Genomic DNA, 21,003 nt, shown 5'->3' with positions numbered 1-21,003 from the left:
ATTAAACAAACACACAATGATACTTTGATACTTTTGAATATTTAAATCATTTGCACTGCACACCTATTCATCCTCACTGTGTAATAAAAAGAAGTGAATACTAATCAGAATCAGAATCAGAAATACTTTATTAATCCCCGGAGGGAAATTCGAGCGTTGCGGTTGCTCTGACGCAGAGAAAGCATAGAGAGTTAAATGCAAAAATAAAGTCAAATACAAAATGAGAGTTACGATGCAAAAAGTTATAAGTAATCAGGATGTCTATGTAACTTATTTTATGTTGTTTTTCCTGTCGGCCTTTGTGGTCAAAGGATAAATAAAATCCACTTTCCTATAGGAGACACTTTTCCAGAACTCATAACCTCCACATACCATGAATAATGTTGTAATTGGTGTTTTTGTGTGTGTTGATGTTCTTTTGGTTTGATTGTTATATAAAATACTGCAAACATGTTTCAAAATGGCAACTAACTATAAAAGTCCAAATTGTTGAAATTTCTCAATAGCCCTTGAGTACAAGATGAAATTTGCATCTAGTTCTACTGTCTACAAAACTTCGAACCTCGTTTTTTTTTTTAAGTTATGCTCTGGCATTTTTGCCTTTATTTGGCAGAGATTGTAAGGGGGATAGAGTGGTGGGGGATAACATGCAATAAAGGCCCAAAGACAGAAACGGACAATGTTTTCACAGCCCTGGGCCATGAAGACACCAAACTGAGAGATTTTAGATGTGGCAGAGGGCCTATTACTAAAAAAAAGAAGGTCATACATAAACTTTTTTGACGGATGAGGGTCTAACATGACCTCTTTCCTCTAAAAGGTCAAAACAAAAAACAAAAGGCACAAGGTCTTTCCACAAGCAGCAGGATGATTGTTGTGGCTGAAAACATTACAGATGTCTCCTTAACAAACAATAAAGCTTTTCTATTCTCCATGTTTCACTACAGTGTACAGAACCAATTTTCCTATGGATCAGGTTTTCTTACCATAAGTCGTGGTGCTACAAACTAGCAGTACATGCTTGTTTAAGAGGGCATAGGGCTGAATAAAATCTTGTTCTGAGCCATATTTACAGGATAGTCAGTGTAGAGTTTGTCACTCTTTGATGAACTATTTAACTTTCATCTTGTATTCCATCCTAACTGAGACATGTTAGCTACAAACAGATGCACCTGCTGTCTCCCTTTAATATTGAGGAATTTTGGGAGTAATGTAAATGACTTATTTGTACCATCCATGGTTTAAACACTGATTCAATGTTGTTGGCAAGCGTTTAGAAGTCTGAGAGGTTTTTCAAAGGAGTCAAAACATGAGCTCAGAGTTAGTGTAAGGGCACCCATGCTCGGCTTTAGAGAAGCTAGCAACGCTGGAGAGTCTGGCATTGTGGGAAGTGTAGTTTTTCATTGGTCTACTGCGTAACAAAGGGAAGTGCATCTCATTTTCGAAAAACTACATGCCCCACCCGCGCAAAGCCCGAGGTCCCGGATGTCTATCGCGCCGGAAGAGAAGAAGGTCCTTTTCCCAGCCATCTTGTGGCTTCATCTAGCGAAGTGTTCGCACCAAGCCTCGTAGAATCGGAGGAAAATCCTGCTGAAGGGGCGCCATCATGCCCGGACAAATGCAAGAAGGTTTTGGCTGTGCCATAACCAATCGGTTCGACCAGTTATTTGACGATGAATCGGATCCGTTTGAGCTGCTGAAGCAAGCAGAAGTGAAGAAGAAGGAGGCTCCTGCTCCTGGTGCCGCCAAGAGTGCAGCCCAGGCTGCCAAGCAGCCGAAAAAAGAGTCCCAAAAAGACAGAAAGGCCCCACTGGCAGATAAGAAGGAAGAGACACAGGCACCCGTTCCACTGAAGAAAGATGGTAAGATCTTATTTTGCATTTAGGACTCAGTCAAGCTGCAAGTAAAATATTTTAGGCTAACAGGCTAAGTTGCTTGCTTACTAGCTAGCATGGCTTAATAAGCCTCGGTGACATGAGGTCCGCATGGCTGCTTTTGTGCCCCTTCTCGCTGTCAGTTGCTAGAACTTTGACAGTTATACAAACGTGTAATTCAATGGGATGTGCGAGGCTTTTGCGACGTAGGGATAAACTGTTTGCAGACCGACTTGTTTTGGCTTGTTCCCCCCCTCCCCATCGGCCTTGTTAAACAGGCAGAACCCGAAAGCCTGGCTAACGAGAGTGGGCCTTAATATATTTCAAAGTTACTCCTGTTAAGTGTGGCTCTCATGAAGACCACTTGTTGCTTCCTCTTCATATAATTAGACCAAGGTTTTTTGGTTTTTAATGTCACTGGCTTTTGAAAATATAATTTATAGAAGTCAGGGTATATAAATTAAATCTCACAACACAGCCAGCCAAAGTAATGTGAAGTAATACATTAACGTTATCGTGGAGGATTTGTCAAACATTAGATGCAGCATTGCTCTCATGGTGATGAACCTCGTGGTTGTAGTGCGGGGCGTGCTAAAGCACAGCCTCCAAACTGCCACTTCCTATTGGAGTACAACACATGTGATCGAGCTGTCTCGCACCTTTTACTTTCACATTTCTATCATGCCGTATATTATCTATGTAGGTTTCCATTTAGATTAGATTTGAGTAAATGTCTAGCAGGTAAAATGTTCTAAAGGTGTGTTTGATGGTGTAATGTGATTTATATTAATATAGATTTCTTGCGTATTGGATTGTAGCATCGCTAGTAATTAATCGGCTCTGAAATAAATGCTTGTAGGCAGGCAGTTAGCCATTCTCTGCCAAGTGTACTCATATCTGTTTGCTTGAGAGAAGATGAGACAGGTGCGCTGGCGCACCCAGCTGCTACTGTGTAGTGGAGAGGGGTCTATTTTGGTAGCTGGTGATTTGGGTCATGGGTGGGACTTGTTGTGTCATACTGGGGCAGTGACAGTCAGCCATGTGCTCGCAGAGTGTAATACTATATAGTTATGATTTCAAACTCATAGTGATGGGACTGTTCAACTACTCAGCAAACTTTCAAAATGATGAGTGATCTTCATGCACTCGATCACACATTTCACTTGATCCCTTTTGTAAAGTAAATCACACACCTCTGGACTGAGTTTCCTCCAAAATATTGCGGGTATTTTTTGCTCTTTTTTCCGTTTTAAAAACCGTTTTAATGATCAGATTATATCCCAGAGAGATGAAAGTTGTACAGTATTAAATAAGTGTACCCTACCAGCTGCCTCAATTCATAAATTTAGCACATTAATTAGAATTATTTGCTCAATTTAAACAGAACAATCACCCCCTCTTTTCTCTGGTCTGGGGCTCAGCAGTGGGTCCTGAACTTTCAATTCTATTGGTCCTCTAATCCTCCTGTTGTGGTCTATCCCAGGTGCCGGCATGAGGAGAATGGGCCGCAAGCCGGAGGGCGAAGGCTCCAGACCCCAGGGCGGCCAGGGAGAGGGACGCCCCCCCACAGACAGGCGGCCTGTGGACAGGCGGCCCCCACGCCGATTTGAGCGGCCTGCTGGTGAAGCTGGCGAGAAGCCTGAGGGAGGCGAATTCTCAGTGGAGAAGTGAGTTTAGCAGACATTATAATGAAAGGGCACCCCTACATGAAAAGTAGAACAGGGTCAATTGCAATTCAAACTTTTTTACAGGGTGTTTCCTATCTTCACTTAAAACATAAACAGTACTTGGTAGGGGGTGGGGTAGGATTAGCAACTGTTACAGGCGTTGTTCATAATGATAAGGTTAAGGGGTTTAGAGTTGCAGCTCTGTAGCTAATCAGAACCTACAAAAAATGTAATTTTTAAGAATTTTCTTCTTTTTTTAAAGCAGCATAGGGAATGGATATGTATGCATTCATGGGACCAGTTAAATGCAAAAATATACTGGTTTTCAGCTAACAATTGCTATTCTCTGCAAATATTGCGATTTATGTCATCACATCACTGAAGCTCAACTGAAGCTCGGTCAATAAACTATTGTCTAAGTTCCTGATAATATAACCCCTGATTTGATCAATTTTGACTATGTTCTCTGTCTTCTGTTTAGACCCATTGGTGAAAGGCCGATGAGAGGACGTGGTGGTGGAAGAGGAGGCCGTGGAGGAAGAGGCCGCGGCATGGGTCGCAGTGATGGCTTTGATTCCAGAGGAAAACGTGAATTTGATAGACACAGTGGCAGTGACCGATCGTAAGTACTTTTTCAGCTCTCATATTGCCATTTAAAGTAATGTTCTTAATTTAAATCACATACGTTGCATACAATTGTGTGCATATTTATGCAGTCTATGTGTCATGATCCTGGCTAAAGCAAATGTTGTTTCAGTAGTCTGAAAGGTGAGGAGAAGCGTGGTGGAAGCGGATCTCACAACTGGGGCACCGTCAAGGACGAACTTAAGTGAGTGTTTTTTTTATTTATTTATTACATAACAGAAACTTTACATGGTGGGAGGTTGTAGAGTTACAGAACACAAACACTTTCTTATTGAGGTTTTAAAATGTATCGTAAAAGAAGCATTGAGTATTTATGTCAACACCTTTCAAGGACAACTAAACATAACTTGAATAGAGGTATGTTTTCATTGGCTTTTATACTTGTCATGCTTGGAAGTTCAAAACGTAAGCAATCCGAGTTTTTCTTAGTCCTTCCAGAGTTCTCAATACAAAGTCATATGTCTTTGTGACCATCTAACCATGACTTTTTTCTGTTGTAGTGAGCTTGACCAATCAAACGTCACTGAAGAGAACCCTGAAGGAGAGGAGCATCCACCTGCTGACTCTGAGAACAAGTAAGTTTTTCTTTTAATTTTTCTCTCTCCCAAAGATAAATGGTGAAGATATTTAGGTTTTGCTCTAAGTATTAATCACTCAGAATTACTTTGGGCATAGATCGCTACTGTTGTAGGCAAGAACAATACATTACAAACCAACCTAAATTAATGTTTTACATTAATGTTATGAAACTCTGTGCTTGTGTTGAAGGGAGAATGAGGCTGAGGAAGTAAAGGAAGAAGGCCCCAAGGAGATGACTCTGGATGAATGGAAGGCCATGCAGGACAAGGAGCGTGCCAAGGTGGAGTTCAACATCCGTAAGGCCAACGAGGGATCTACTTGGAACAAGGGATTTGTGCTGCACAAATCCAAGGCAGAGGTAAGTCAAACCTATGTCTCTGCTTATTCATATTTCACATTCAGGTTTGGAGAGGAGTATGATAGACATATAATGTAGACCATCCTAATATTTTGTAGATTCTTGGTTTCAGCTCAAATTAAACTTTTCATAATAGTAAATTAAAAAAAATTGTACAATTAGGAGCCAACAGCAACCTCAACAACTCTGCCCACAACATTTTTGCACATCACATGCTCCTGTCCAACATCAACAATCAGCAAACGTAGTAGCTGCCTTACATCAGAGTAAATTCATTTTAAGTTTATTTGTTACAATATACTTTAAACAGAGGGGTGACATTAGTAGCATGTTGTAAACAATAAACCAATAGTAACACTAAAATTGTTTTGGGTGCAAACAGATGAAGTGTATGGAGGGCTTGATATGATGAGGAAATTGTTTAGAGATAATATATTTGTTTTTGTTGCTGACACAAAGTATTTCAGAATATTGTGTTAAATGTGTATTTTTTTTTTATATTCCTCTAAAGCAGGAAAAGAAATGCGATGTGATTGACCCTGAGGTTGAGGAGCCTAAGGTACAGTCTCTTCTGTTACACAATACCTGAACTCTAAACATGACCTATAAACAAAAATATCTAGCTGTAAACACAAATAAATTCTAATCGACTAAACCCCCATTTTTGGAATTCAGTTGGATGACGAGCACCACTTCCGGAAGCCAGCCAATGACATCACGTCTCAGCTGGAGATCAACTTCGGAGACCTGGGCCGTCCAGGACGTGGACGCGGTGGACCACGTGGTGGCAGGGGCGGCCGAGGCCGTGGCGCTCCCCCCAGCGCTGAAGCCACCAGGCCAGTCCGTGCACCAAGGACTGACAAGGTAGATATCTAATAGGAAGCTAAGCTTTTGTGTCATATCATTAGCACCCAAGTACGTGCATTAAAGATGTCACGGAAATTCCATATAACATGGATACACTTAAACTCTTTCGCACATTTTTCAAGTCCACTTCTCTTAGCTTTCTCTTCCCCTTCATTCTTTTGTGACACATTTTTAATTGCTGAAGTTTCTAACCCCTACCTATAATGTTTGCTTTTCCCTGCAGTCGTCTGCGTCGGTGCCCAATGTGGACGACCCAGAGGCCTTCCCAGCCCTGGCTTAGGCCATGGCTGCTGTCCCTCAGGCCTACAGGAGCCCCTTAAGCACCTCCACTACGAGGCTTGCATGTTCCTGGATCCTTCAGCAAAGTGAAATGATGGAGAAGACTGTCATTAACTATGGCACTCAACGTGAGGACTGAGTTTTACCCAATAAAAACAAAACGAAGATGGAAAAAAAAACAGAAATTAACAAAAAAATAAATAAAAAAAGAAAAGAAAAGGACTTCTTGCTACTCTGGAGCAACTTATTGGTAGAGGTTTTGTACTTGGAAACAAAGTAGCAGGGATGTTTTCATACAGTATTTTTTTCAGAGGTTATGCATTGTCCATTGATAAATTTTTGTAATTGCTGCTTGAAAATATGCATTTGGAAATGTAAGCATAAGAGTGTCTTTAGCTTGGTGTGAGCCATTGCTTTTTCGCTTTGAAATGGGCACTGTGGAGCTCCTGCCCAAGCTCATTAGCTCTGCCGCACCAGGTGTTTCTGAAGATGTTACAGCTTCACTCATTGAGATTTACAGATTTTTTTTTCTTTAGCACTGGGGTATTGTTTTATATTTTATACAGGAGGTCTATTCTTCTATGATCTTCAGCCTGTAAATCTGAACTATTTTCATAAATTCTTTCAGAGACTGTATTTCACATGGTGCAAAAGGACATACCTTGATCTTTGAACCGGTGATGTCGCTTACGTTTGAATGCATTGATGAAATGGAACCTAAATCTGTATTATGGTTCTTTAGGACTGAAATGTTATAAAGGAGGAACATTAGGTCATTTTGAGGGAACACATTGGTAATTACTCCTAAATTTGCATTGATCCGGGGACATTTATGAGGTGGCTTAATTTGAAGCTGAGTTATTCCTTGTGTTTTGTTTTACCTGTATTTGGGGTGCTATACAACATCTAACGTCTCTTCCTCTCGGCCCATTTAATCTTTGATTACTAGCTATGTGCAAGTCAATGAATGCCTTTGTTTAGTACTTTGAGGAGGGTACAGAGAGGAAGTGTCGTTACACAGCTGAGATGTGGCTATAGTCCTCTGGAAGCTTTCAGACCTTCTCTGACTGTTTACACTCCACTCAAGCCTCCATCACAGACGTAAAATCAGCCCAGCTTCAGTTTGTTTCTGCAGTCTGTTCTGTGCTCATATTTTCCTCCACTGTTGCCCTGTAGCTTCCACAGTGGCACCACTGCATAATTGCTCTGAAAGAAATACAGCTGTTCATTGTGTGGAACAACTGAAGTGCTCTACAAATGTGTGAATTCTAGCCCTGCTATTAGAGACCTCTGTCGGTAAATAAAGATGGTCGATACATTTTTTTGCATTGTCAATTTATTTTCTACAGCCTGCACAAAGGCAGAACAAAAAGTTTACAGATGTAATAGTTTTTCTTTGTTTGCTTCTGTGTCATGAAATTATCTCTGACATGGGTCAGCAAGGTAGTTGTGCTCTGTGTAAGCTGTGTCAACTCCGATATCTGCCTGGAAAACCTTGTTGAACAAGTATGTGAACTGGTCACTTCCCATGTGTGAAGTTAACTAATTTAGCAAAATATGGAAAAATCATTTGGTGTGAGGAGCCTTAGTGCATCTAATGCATCCCTATGTAAAGCATGTAAACATTTTTATATGCATTGAATTTAAAACAAAGACTTTCCTATTGAGGTTTCAAAATCTGATGACGAAATCTAAAGGTTTCTAGATGAGCTAACCAATTCCTAGATAGAGATTGTGATATGTTGCAAATGATTTTAAAAGAGGCTTCCAGTCAGTTGATGAAAATGCAAAGAAAAACATGATCATTCCATGTCAGTGCTCAGGCTGTTTTTTCTCATGCTGACGGCATTGTCGGTCTTTTGCCACAGATTGCCATGAAATTTGAGACGGACATTCCTGCTCACCAGAGGATGAATTTTGATCATGGTGGTACCTTGACTTTATTGCCACCATCTGATTGACATAATTGGCTTGAGGTGAATGTCTTGAGGATATTTGGTACACACATTTATTGACAGCGCCATGACTTAGAATAGAATAGATTTAGTTATCATGCAAGTGTTCATCCTGTGCCATCATCAGGTCATAATTCAATCAAATCCTCCAGTGCTTTGGTTTATGACTAAATACCTGCAAAACCTACAACCTACCTACATTTCCATTGGCCTCAATTGCCTTTGGTGTGGAGATTTAGTTAGCAAATTTTAGATGCTTTTATTGTGAAAATATTAACATTCTGACAATAACGTTTATTAAAAGCACTGAGTATAAGTACAGACTCACAGAGCTGCTAGCTTGATTGTGAACTTTTAGTTTCAAAATATGTAAACAATTATACCATGTTGATAATGATTTATTGATTGATTTTCATCATTGGGATCTTCAGCAAAATAACAATAATCATCTCTCATCATGCAGCAATATGAACCACCAGCAGAAGATTAAATGTACTTTTCTCCAGTTGTAGATGAGGTAAGACTGAAGTAGGAAAGATGTACATAAATGCACAGACAAGGACACTCAACCATGCTGGGCTATAATAGAATACAGTTATACACTTATCCCATTACATATGACAGAATACATTTGGGTATATTGCAAAAAGGAAAGCACAGGTGTAAATCAAACAAATGATGGCTATTCCATCCAGCTTTTTCTGTTTCAGCATCCTGGTATTGTGCATCTTTAGTAGAAGAAAGTTGTTTATGTTGTCTGTGAAGGTCATGGTAAAGGTTTAATCCAAAAGGCAACTGGATATGTTTGATGTTCTTGAAGACATTTCGCCTCTCAGCCAAAAGGCTTCTTCGGTTCTAAACTGGTGGACGGAGCTAGAAATATAAGCCTCTGTGGGTCATTAGGTAGGTCAACACTCAGTAGGGCACAGCCCAGGTGAATAACTCATTTGAGTTTATATATACTCTGTCCACCGGTCTGTTTAGAACTGAAGAAGCCTTTGGATGAGCGTATGTCATCAAGAATGTCAACCATGTCCAGTTGCCTTTTGGATTAAACCTTGAAGGCTGTTTATGTTATTAGTAACACCTGTGCTACTATGACAAGTGAAAACATCTGCTTTCAGAAGCTGGATGCCCTGTTTATATATTCAGCAAAAATAATTTTTGATCTACTCTGAACCTGAGCTGTGTTCATTTTGGTCATGGTATTAGAGTGTCTAAAAAACAATGGTAATGCATAAAATTAAAACAAAAGTACAATCTTAAATAAGAATTATGACTGCAAAACACCTCAGTGAGAGAGCAGTTTTTGTCACGGTTCTTTTCAGTGATCAATGAGGTAGTTTGTGGACATCTCAGTGAGACGTGTGATCCAAAAATAAAATGAAACAAAAAAAAAGAGGAATCACTGAGTCACCAATCAGGTTATTGTGTCCAGTCTCTGTGGTGCACCAAAGAGTTTTGGTTTCAGGCTAACACTCGCTGTTCTGAAAGAAGTCATTACAATTGATTTTAACCGCATCCAGAGTCAACATCCCTCCAAACTTCAGCGGCTCCGTGAAAATGTTGTGACAGGGGAAGAAAGCTGCCATATCTGGAAACTCTTCATCCTCCTGATCCTCCTCCTCCATATTTCCCAACCCGTGTGATGAGATGTAGTCGACAGTTGAGTTGGTGTCCAGAGACGTATGTGTGTGGTCGGAGCTGTCCGAGTCGAGAGAGAAGCTCTTGATGTAGGTGGTCACTGTGGCTGGCTCCTTTAATGGGCTCAGGCTTGTTTGAGGAGCGAGCTGTGAGGAGACGTCTGGAGGCGAGCGGGTCTCACTGCCCTGATTGGGTAGCTCCTCAACATCCACCAGGATGGGCTCTTCTTCCTCCTCAGTTACATTGATGTTACTCGGTGGCAGATGGAGGTTCATTTTACCCTGTTTTAAAGGGAGATACAGGCTTTAACTATAAACAGTGATTTGCAGTGTATTCATTTTTTGTATTTATTTTTACATACCTTCTCCTGCATACACTCTTTTGCCCATCTGCTGTTTGCCGGATCTAGCACAGCGTCAAGCATGAGACACTCGAACAGCCGCCAGAACCTTGGGAGGAATGTGGAAAACTGCTAAACAATAGGGCGCGACAACTTTAAGGGGAACATAATGTATTTTCTTCTGAAACATAGATAAACAAAAAGTAAAAGCTTTGAGCTTGTAAGTTGATTGCACAAGTACCTCTGCTTTACGGCTGAAAACTGCCACAGACACAGTAGAAACAGCCCAAACGGGAAGACGGCTGCACACACTAGCACAAAGGATAGTTGGGCCTCCTCTGCAACAGTGACAGTGAAACACTGATGTAAGATTGCAGCATGTACATTCAAGTCTTCTGGTCTGATCTGCTTTGGTAGAATAGTAAAAATGTATACAGCCATATAAACTATCAAAAGACAATCTACATTCTTTATAGGACAGTCAAAAGGTTAAAATGATAGAAACTAAAAACAAAAGTCAGGTGCCCATATAGATAATAACGTTTTTTTAAATGCGCTTTCATTGTAAGTGATTTAGTTTTGAGCAAAAATATATTCAAAACATTTTCTGGAAAAAAAAGAGGCGTAGCAAGTAAAGTAGATATCTTTTCAGTCTTTTTAGTACAAATGTTCCTCTTCGTGTTACAGCCACTGCAGCTCAGAAAAGAAAAAAATGTGTAAGGAAAGACAAAGAGGGATTTTTGTTTTAAAAGATGCTATCTTTGGAAAGTATCCACGTGATGTGGCTAATTCAAATTGGTGGAGCCTCATGTTAACTTAACATAAATTGAATTGAATAAACTTTTACCCAGACTGAACATTGACCCCCATCACTTACATTGGACGCAGATTAGGAAGGGATTCTTTGAGTGTGAACAGCAGGACAGACCTATCCTGTAAGCCAGTGGTTCCCAACCTTCCCGATCCTTGGAGACCCCCCTCCCGCGCTTGTATCTAAGAAAGGCTGAGACCCCCTAGCACGCACTCTTTGTCGTTTATCAAAGTTATCTTTAGTAATTATAATAAACACCACTTTAGTTCAATTTAAATAGGTGCATGTAGGCATTTCTGCATGCATTTATGAATGCATGTCAAAAATATATCTGTGTGCAAACGTGTGTATGTATGGATGAATATATTTTTCTAATAGTTGAACAGACTTTTGATTATCAAGTAAGTACTTTTTTAATGATTTTATTTAACTTGTGCAAATCTAATCTTGACAATCACAGTGCAGACAAAGCCTCATGCAACCCCAGCGATCTTTGGCGCCCTCTTGAAGGGGTCCCGGAGCCCAGGTTGGGAACCACTGTTGTAAGCTACAGTATTTCCTTAGACGAGTATGGTCTTAATGTTGTGACATACAGTACTCTTTCAATTTTGTTTTATGAAATTCTGAAAGAGTCTTAAAGACAATAAAGTGATACATTACAGCTATTAGATGGAGTAAATCGAATCTAACAAGCAGAAATTATTTCATTCGATGGTAAGTTGAGGGAAATAAGAGAAATTTGCATATTTGCTTCTTGCAGAAAAATAGATGAAAATGTCTACAACAAGCAGCCAGTTAGCTTAGCCTAGCATAAAGACTAAATATTGACATTTTGTTGGCTCTGTTCAACAAATACACCTCTAAAGCTTACTTCATTACTACATAATATCCTCATTTAATTTTTTGCAAAAAAGCCACAAATGGTTGCTATGGGCCACACTAGTATTTATTTACCAGGAGCAGGTGGCAGGCAAAGACTCCAGGAAGTCAGGCCTGTGGCTTTAACTTTACTCTACCAGATAGTATAAGAGTGGTGTTGATCTTCTCTTTTTACCGTTTGCATAAAACAGATACGCATGAAACCAAATAAGCATGAATTCTAAATAACAAAATGTTAAATTACTCCTTTGAATAAACTTGAAAAGCAGCTTACGCTGGATGAAGAACTTGACTTTTTGACCCGCAGGGCCCTCTCCTCTAGCAGTTGAAGCTGTCACCCACAGGCTGTAGATAGCTGGAGTCAGGCCTTGGATGGTATATGTCCTCTCTGGTGCTTGTATAGAGTCTAAAGTACAAATTTTAGTAAACACAGAAGATACTTTTAAAGCTAAGTTAGTAATGTGCCTGTCTGTATGCAAAGAGTACATGCTATTTGCAAGCTTACGTGATGTTTGGATAAAATATCAACACCTCAATGAATGGTTCTTACAATGCTGCTGGTGTCCGCTGACGTTCTCTAAATAGATGGTGTACTTGGTGATACAACCCCCACGCTGACCCCTGAAAATCTCTGTCCAGGTCACTTTCACTTTGTTTCCATCCACTTTCTCTTGGACCGATGGCCCAGCTGCTGGGACTGCAAACAACAACAACAACAACAAGAAAAGACTGCTCAACAGGATGGATAAAACAGGAACATTTAAGCTATTTAATATGGTTGTAAGTGCCGTTGCATGTTCATGATAATTAATTCACACTTGATTTACAACATAATTTCATGCAATAAATAAATACATAGACAGATGAATAAATAATTAATTAATTTGATGCGAAGTAAAAATCTAAATCTGATGTGGTTATATTAGTTTGTATCATATAGTACAGGAAAATAGTAATGTAGAAATTGAAAGGGTTGTAGTCACATGTGCATTAGTCCGTTGTTTCTATGTTTCTGTATAGGAACTAAGGTTTTCTTTTAGTAGAAAACTAAAAATTAGTAGATGCACCGGACAATGAAAACGTGAGCAGGTGTCATATATGAGGCTCTGCTACACTGAAATCGAGGTCACAGTTATCTGCGTCTGAAGCCAAAGCAGACGGTCAAAAGGACCTTATTAAGGATTATTAAGGACTCTGCAACCTCTTTTTACTACAAGCGGCCAACGAGGTGTTTTTGTTTGACTATTTTTGTCTTTGTTTTATATTCATGAAACAAATGTCATTTTGTCCATGATTTGTTTCATGCTAGCTCATGTGCTGTATAAGTTGTTATGCGTTTGTATTATGTTTATTCAATTGTAGTTCTCACGGCGTGAGGAAGGCGTGATGATATTACAAAAGTGGATTCATCAAAGAGAACACGCTCAAGAAACACCCGTTTTAAAGAACCGACCTGTGTCTGTCCGGTGAAGAGAGCTACAATGGTTGTGTTTATGAGCTTCATTAAATCTTACATCTTACCTGATTCCAAGATGGCACCTGTGAATCTGGTTTGATCCACTGAGTTGTCACTATAGTAAACATACACTGCTCCTTCATAGCACTCAGCTGGCCTCATACCTGCATGACGAAAGATAACATTGTGCTATATACAAAACATTATGGAGAAGATATAAGAGTGTGTTTAGTCGTAAACAGTCGTTAACCTTCATAAATCTTAGAACATCACTGTCTTTCCTTGTTTTTTGTTATTTAACCTGTATTTACTGTAACTCTATATGTCTCACCGGAAATAACAAAATGTTTATTGTTCCTTCCCAGTCGGACCCATCCAAGCGCCTGCAGCTTGTGACCCTCTGGATACCACTCCACCACATACCCTGCATGTAGCGGTGCAGTTCCATGCTTTCTCCAGGAGATGGTGACACTGTGGTTGTCTACAGCTACATGTACATCCTGAGAGTACTTGGCTGCAAAAAAGAGGAGCAGGTATGTATTTGAACTGAAACTTGCCTAGAACTTTGTACACATTTAAACACAATCTTTACATTTTTATCAGTCAAGCATCTGATGATTACTTGTAACCCAGAAAAAGACAAATTCAAGTTTAGTGAAGCGACAGACTAAATAAAACAAGCATTCACTCATACAAAGTTGTTGTTTTTTTTTACCTTTTGTGTGTTGGGTTGTAATTCTGGCAGGAGGGGACGGCCCTTTGGAGTTGTATGCCCACACTTTCACTTCACAGAGGGCACAAAATTGGACTGAACAATTCCTGGCCTCTGCGCCAACATTCGTGGTGAAAAGCAATCTAGATGTTTGGTTGTAAACACTGACATTGTACTGTATGATTTGTCCTCTTGCAATGGAAATGTTTAACTCCTGCAATCAGAGACAATTTTAAAAGTAAATCAAATATTTGCGTTTTGTGGCAGAGCATTGGATTAAGGTATATTTACAGGATGTTCAAAATCAACACACCTCAAGGACAGTTTTTTAGACACATCATTTCTGTTCAGCTCCTCTTTTCTTGTAAATCGAAACTGTGGCCTCTGCTGTCAGGTTTCACTTATCTCTCACTGTCTCACTTTATGTGACATTAAATGAGTGTATGTGTGCGTATGTGTGGTAAAAGGAGGGGATGTGCGAGTTTGTGTGGCGTGTCACACCTCAGAAGTGGTCAAGGGTTGACCTTTAGTTTGTGCATAACAGGGTGGTGAAGCAGGAAGATCAGAAAAATGTTACTATGGCTACAACACTGCACGCCCACACAGACACAGAGTGAGAGGGAGAACATGGAGACTACAAACCCACAACTTCTGTAACTGTACAGCTAAGTTAAGAGTGCTACCCTTTACAATCTGTCACAATTTAAAGGTTTTAAAAGCTCCCAGACAGAAAAATAACAAACTGGGAGCATTTCTTTTCATTGAAACTCACCTTCCAATACACCCTCAGGGATTTAAAGTCAGAGCCGACTTCAGTGTACCACACATCCAACTCCTTGGCTGGAGCTAAAACAGTAAAATAAAAGCAATCTGTCACTGAATTACATTAATGAAACATACAAAAGTAAGCTTTTATTTCAGCATTTGATTTTAAAGAATACGATTGGGTACTTTTTTCAATGAATGAGTAAAAGAAATTAATTATTATAGAAATTATGTATTCCTTGTTGATTGATTTAGTCTGTATTCATGCTTTAAAATCCTTTTTAAAGTGATAAGAATCTAGAACACAGCTTTACATACTTTTCCATACGAGCTCACGTCTGACAACAATGAGTAATAGTTTCAAGAAAACTTTACTTGTCAATCCACATGTGATTTAAAGTAAATCCAAATATGGAAATTGAATAGAGTGCTTGCTGGCTGCTTGAGATACCATCCGGATAATAAACACTTCTGCATTTAAATTGTCAGTCACCATACAGTTACAGCGTTGAGCACTTGCATGCAGGTAGATACCATAGACTGTATAAAAAGATGAATGACATGACAGCTCACTAAAAGTGAAGCCAAAACATTTTGAACGCCCCCTGCTGACTGGCTGCAGTATAGGTCATAAAGCCCGCCTCCTCCATGTTAACAGATGGGAAATGAGTCAAACTATAAAATGAAAATACACGTCATATAAATGTTTCTCAAACATGGTTTCTGTCATTTTAGTTATTTATCATGCTGATATAGGTCCAAGTTTATTTTTAACTAGTTATCTGATGCCGTAAAAAGCATGATTGACAGCTCTGTTGAAAGGGAAATTTTTCTTGGGACTAAATGACACTAGAAATAGATAACATCTATTTCATTAAATCTGCAAGCCCTGTTTCAGGCAGGCAGTTGGGATTTCACTTTAGTACACTGCATGTTACATATTTGGTTTCACTGTATTTTGGCCAGTAAATACGTTTTGTTTTTTTGTTTTAAGTTGAACTGATTTTGCAATAATGCAGTCATTTCTACACAGTGGGCAGTGTGGTCTCTGCGACAATAGGAAGAGGAAGCCAATTTCAACAAAAGGCAGGGATCCAGTTTACAGCTAGCACCTACTGCAAACTACACTTCTATTAGGATGTAATGACTTTCACAAGAAAATGCAATTAATTATTTACTACGGTAAATTAGCTTCCTCAAACTGGTTTCAAATCTCAAAGATGGTTTTTACTGTCCTGGCTGAAACCTGTGGCTGCCTGACTGACATACAAGTCCAATTAATGTATTAATGTTCATAAAGTATATATATGCTTAACTAAAAAAACTATAACATAAATGCTTTGTTGTGAAGTTGAACTGTGACTTGTGCTGCTACTGTTCGGAAACGCTGATGATGTGTCACACGGTCAGAGCTAACATACAGTATCTGCACATGGACTTATCTTCACACCATTAGTTCATTAAATGTCACTAACTGTTTAACCACTTCACTTTTCTTCACTCAGGCTCAATGTCTAACTCATATCCAATAAGACTACCCAGTTTGCTAACAGCAACTTCTTATAATCTCTTTTTGCGTTTGCTGTGTCTCATCATTTATGAATAGTTCCTCGAACACACAACGTAATCCAGCCCGCAGTCAATGGTGAGCAGATAACTGCATAAAAACCCAAAATCAGAGGAAACAATACAGCATTATCTGATATCTGAGTAGATAACGTACCACAGACAGACTGTAAGTACTTTCAGATACGTTTGTTTTCAAGCCACAGGTTAATTCAGCTAGTTTGCTTACTCTCCTGTTTCATTATTGCAATATTTTCAGTATCTTAGAGAATTATTAACTTTAAAATCAAAGTCTAAATACTTTAATACTAAAACTAAAATATAAATACTTTGGGGAGGAGTATCTGAATACTGAAGAGCTACATTTAAAAGCTATTTACATAATTATTTTACAAAGTCTATCTGTGAGCTGTGAATGTAGTTTTGAAGGATTTGGCTTAGTTTCCATGTCCCTGTCACCGGTTTAATGGTTCATTATATGTTTAAGAGATGTACAGTATGTCCGCTGATATTACCCTTCCTAGCAAATTGAAACCCAAATTGTTTTCTCCTTTAAAAGTTCTTTTAAGAAAAAAATGTAAAGAAAAAATGTATGCTTACCCTCCTCCTGAGTCCAGACGGAAACGTGTGTGCTCCACTGACTCCACTGTCCGCTGCTCAATCTGGATCTGGCTCTGAAATGGTACAATTTGAAGGGCTCCAGAGAGGAGACGGACACATCCTGTGCCTGACTCATCTGCACACCCTGTAAGTCAAAATATATGTATTCTTATTTTCATTGATTTAAACTCACTCATCTATGCTCCTAACTCATAGTTCAACAAAGCCTGTGGTTAACTGTCATTTTTGACCACACGGTAAGAACACTTAATAGATCGTGAAAGATTCAGTTCCAACTAGCTTTTGAGGCTTGTGCAACATTTTCAGTTGAAATCAACCTGAAATTCATATCTGCCTTTGGCTTTGACTCAGCAGCCGCAGTGACTGTCCTCAAAGAGATGGTGACCTTCTGCAACATCTCTTACAACATGCTGAAGCTGAAAAGTTTAGATTTCTTACTGAGTCTGGATAAGATGTCCAATCCTGTGCTTCTGCTCTGTATTGGATCTCCAGGTGCTGAGTCCTCACAGACTGCTCCACTTTGATGACGCACTTTCTAGAAAAGCACTCGGGTTGGTCAAGAACAGGAGCGGATGGCATCGCTGCTCAGAAACAACACAGTCACACACACAAGACAAGGAGGATGAGTTTCTGAGCAATGGTTGAAAAGATGGATCATTGCTGGCCGGTAATTGCTTCCTGCAAAAGATGTTTGATGGGGCCAACTATCATAAACTTAAGATAAGAACATAAAAGAAGGACAGAATTCTTTGAAAAGCTATTTTGAAGCCCCAGTAATGCTAACTTTATAATTTCATCCACACAATCAAGTGGAAATCTATCTTTTTGGAAGCACTCATAAACTCGTCGAACAACTTCTGGGCTGACTGAAGATGGGCTGCTGTCTTACCGATGTCTCTGAGTGTGTAGTTGATGGGGGCGGACACTGCTGAGCCCAGGTCATTTTCGACTCGGACCCACACAGAGATCAGCTGGACTGAGCGGGACACAGGGAAAGTTGCAGGCAGTAAAGCATCTTTGCTGGAGACGTTGTATGGCACTGGTCCAACTGTGTGGTTTACTGATACAGTTCTCACCCTGAAACACACAATGTCGAGATTCATTTAACAGCACATCAAAGCAATTTGATATCAGTTAAAATGAACATTCAGTCAATGGGATGTTTGTTCATTTCTAAACTTACCACATTGTCCAATTGGTCTTAATCAAAGTGTCTCGTCCTCTGTTCCAAGTGCAGGCCACATTTCCACTTTCAAGATTTCTGACATTGTAGATGCAGGAAATGTTTTGAGGATGCTCTGGTGGGTCTGAAAGACGAGGAGATGAAGAATTGAATGAAATATTGAGCAGAGGACACAAACATTAACGTCAGTCCTACCAAGGCATTTAAAAAAAATGTGAAAGTTCAGTAATATTTTGTTTTTGCTTTTACATGAGCTGTCATTCCAACACAGGAAAATCCAATGAAAATATAACATTGTCAGTTGCCTCTGAAAACTCAAGATAGTTGTACTCTAAAAAACAAATATTCTGTAAGTAAAAACAAACTATAGTAATCATTAAAATGCATTATGTGTTATCCCTAATGTTAACATTTACATTGCATAAACATCTTGTGTATAGTATGCAGAGAACTGCATGCTGCATCTGTAACTCCAAATTCAGCCAAGCCCTGTGGTTAGAATAAGCAACTTAAAGCAGTAATCTCTGACGCACTCAGCCTACAACGTGCGAGCAGAAGAAGGATAGAAAGCGGAACAAGCTGGGCCTATTTTTACACCTTGTTTAGTATGTACTTTTCAAGATACATTTGGTGAACTGTCACTATATTTGAGCTCATTCTGGTGTCATTTACTCTTCCTCCTGCGTTAATTCTTGAATAATCTTTCCATTTGAGGGAAAATTGTCTGAAGCTGTGCATAAAGAAACTTTGTGGTGGGATAATATCTTAGAAAGGGTTCATTTCTCGCTTCCTGGGTTCATACTCACATCCAGCTTGGATGTCAATTCCACAAGGGTCCTCAGCAGTGGGACAGGAGCCCTGGCAGCTGAATGTTCGGAGCTTGTTGATTTTCACCACATTGAAATATATAGTTGTAGAATTAAGTTCCTTGTGGCTCAGTGGTCTGGATGGGTGATGGCTGCTCATGATTTTTTTATTTTTACATTTAAAGGTACAATACACCTGAAAACTGGAGCCGTGCTGCACCACACGTCCAGCAGTGGACCAGATGGAGCAGGATTTCTGACCTAGAAAAAAATATGGTGACAGGAATATTCTGTTATCTTATACCCTTAATTCAAGAAAAACACTCTATTATTGATGTCTTGAATTTGAAGCAGAGGAGGAAATGTAAGTCTGATGCCTTGCCCTACACAAAAGGTAGACTAAACGTTGTACATATGCACAATTAAACTTATTGACGAAATATTACATCATAACTACAACATAGTAGGTCTGAATGTTAGCCTACAAGAAAAATAGAGCTCACAAATAAGAAACCAAGGACAAACCAGAATCTAGACGCTGTCAGAATAATGCCCGTGATCTTATCCGACAACCGACATGTTACAGATGCACTTCGTATTCACACAGTAAACTAACTTACCGATGCAAAGCTGCGCAGCCAGCACAGTCACAGCCGTGAGGATGGTCCATGTTCGGGACATTGCAACTATTAGTCATCAGTAACTGTCTTCTTATATGTCTCATAGATTTCCGAAAGAACTGTTAGTTTACCTTTAAAACAAGGACAGATCGCAAATGCAGGAGGTCATTAAAGTTTCTGGATACAGCAATTTAAAGGGGTAAAGTGATAATATTCGTGATCTTAATGATCAAAAGTTTATTTCTAGGAAATCACTCGTTAGGGTACTTTCCATTCTTAAAGTTGGCGCTTCTTTGATCCCATTTATATGGGCCACTATATCAATATGAAATCATGTTTCAAAGCAGAGCCATGTAAAAAAAAAAAAAAAAAGGTGCTGTTTATGGCCAAAGCGCAGCTGCGTTAAGTCCAAAATAAGGCTAATAAAAACGTGAAGATACTCACCAAGGCACCATGGTGACCTTTATTTCCTTCTGCGCCTTATAAAGCTCTAACCGTCATGATAAGTCTTCTTATTCATTTTAAAGCAGTGTGTCCACACTGCGGTGAACTGGCTGCAGAGACTCCGTGCTGGATGGCTGCCGCCTCTGGTCTGGAGTGAGCCACAAACACAGTCACACATCATCAGAGAAGCCAGACACGCACAGAGACTGTGCACAGCCAGGCAGCTGATCTGTAGGTGTAGCCTTTACGGCAAACACAATGCAAACAATAACATAACTTTGTTACCTCCCAAATAATAGTCTCATATGTGTTGACATTTTTGAAAACTTTAAAAACTGACTAAAAGTAACGTATGATTTTTGTCCACACTGAAAAAACTATATGGAGATCTATTTACAAGACATTATCTTAGCTTAGGCTACTTTAAATGTTAGTCTGCTGTATCTGTTTTTGAGCTATTAATCACATTATCCACACTGCCTCCTGAAGGATGTCTCCTTGGTTTGCTACCGCAATAGCAGACAATATCGGTGCAGGTTTGATCCCATACAGTCCCAAATTCCATAGAAGATGAAAGGATATATATATATAGGCTAATTAGAAAATCCAGAACGCCGCATGAATGTTACATCTCGTAGTGTAACACCCATGTGAAAGATGTAGTTTGTAAGTAAGTAAATATTCATCATCACATGTGCTGCACAGTCCAAGACCTCTCACGCCCTCCATCACATCCCCATGTGTGGCAACGAGGGACTTCCCCCACAGCAGTACCACATTTCAGCGTCGGAGGTACAGACACAATACTTTGCTCAATATTGATCTAATAACCAAAATGTTACACAAAAACACAAGCAAGTGGGTGGTTTTTGAAGACATGAAGTCTCCTGAAGATTCCTTCTAACTTCAGTTGAAGGAGCAAACCTCCTGAA

The 21,003-nt window shown here is 39.5% G+C and overlaps 2 protein-coding genes across 9 annotated transcripts; one reads left to right on the top strand and one right to left on the bottom strand.

Moving 5' to 3' along the window:
• The first annotated feature begins 1,499 nt into the window (after positions 1 to 1,499).
• serbp1a (SERPINE1 mRNA binding protein 1a) lies at positions 1,500 to 7,587 on the top strand. Of its 6 annotated transcripts, none has more exons than XM_069679580.1 (9): positions 1,500 to 1,862; positions 3,358 to 3,541; positions 4,023 to 4,163; positions 4,302 to 4,370; positions 4,687 to 4,761; positions 4,955 to 5,123; positions 5,635 to 5,682; positions 5,799 to 5,987; positions 6,214 to 7,587. In XM_069679580.1, the coding sequence occupies exons 1-9, from the start codon at positions 1,607 to 1,609 to the stop codon at positions 6,268 to 6,270; spliced, it is 1,188 nt and encodes a 395-aa protein (XP_069535681.1). In that variant the 5' UTR covers positions 1,500 to 1,606; the 3' UTR covers positions 6,271 to 7,587. The 6 variants fall into 6 exon arrangements, with proteins under 6 accessions (XP_069535681.1, XP_069535679.1, XP_069535682.1 ...); XM_069679578.1 differs by having other exon boundaries at positions 4,952 to 5,123; XM_069679581.1 differs by having other exon boundaries at positions 4,299 to 4,370; positions 5,638 to 5,682.
• Positions 7,588 to 8,601: 1,014 nt separating this feature from the next.
• On the bottom strand, positions 8,602 to 20,207 carry il12rb2 (interleukin 12 receptor, beta 2a). Of its 3 annotated transcripts, none has more exons than XM_069679314.1 (16): positions 20,072 to 20,207; positions 19,628 to 19,758; positions 19,008 to 19,268; positions 18,202 to 18,325; positions 17,908 to 18,095; positions 17,457 to 17,599; positions 16,998 to 17,142; positions 14,839 to 14,912; positions 14,070 to 14,280; positions 13,686 to 13,868; positions 13,420 to 13,518; positions 12,449 to 12,595; positions 12,173 to 12,304; positions 10,450 to 10,546; positions 10,230 to 10,317; positions 8,602 to 10,149 (listed from the first exon to the last, which is right to left on the bottom strand). In XM_069679314.1, exons 2-16 carry the CDS (start codon positions 19,686 to 19,688, stop codon positions 9,697 to 9,699), a joined length of 2,406 nt encoding a protein of 801 aa, XP_069535415.1. In that variant the 5' UTR covers positions 19,689 to 19,758; positions 20,072 to 20,207; the 3' UTR covers positions 8,602 to 9,696. The 3 variants fall into 3 exon arrangements, 1 of the variants encoding a protein (XP_069535415.1); XR_011309376.1 differs by having other exon boundaries at positions 10,066 to 10,149; positions 10,450 to 10,613; XR_011309375.1 differs by having other exon boundaries at positions 10,066 to 10,149; positions 10,230 to 10,613.
• Positions 20,208 to 21,003: the final 796 nt, after the last annotated feature.

The sequence above is a fragment of the Semicossyphus pulcher genome, unplaced genomic scaffold (genome assembly GCF_022749685.1).
Source record: "Semicossyphus pulcher isolate SPU_LCO1_2020_fin unplaced genomic scaffold, fSemPul1.0.p SCAF_4, whole genome shotgun sequence".
NCBI classification, from domain to species: domain Eukaryota; kingdom Metazoa; phylum Chordata; class Actinopteri; order Labriformes; family Labridae; genus Semicossyphus; species Semicossyphus pulcher.
The sequence above is the reverse complement of the archived record's forward strand: the minus strand, read 5'-3'. Positions and strand labels throughout refer to the sequence as shown.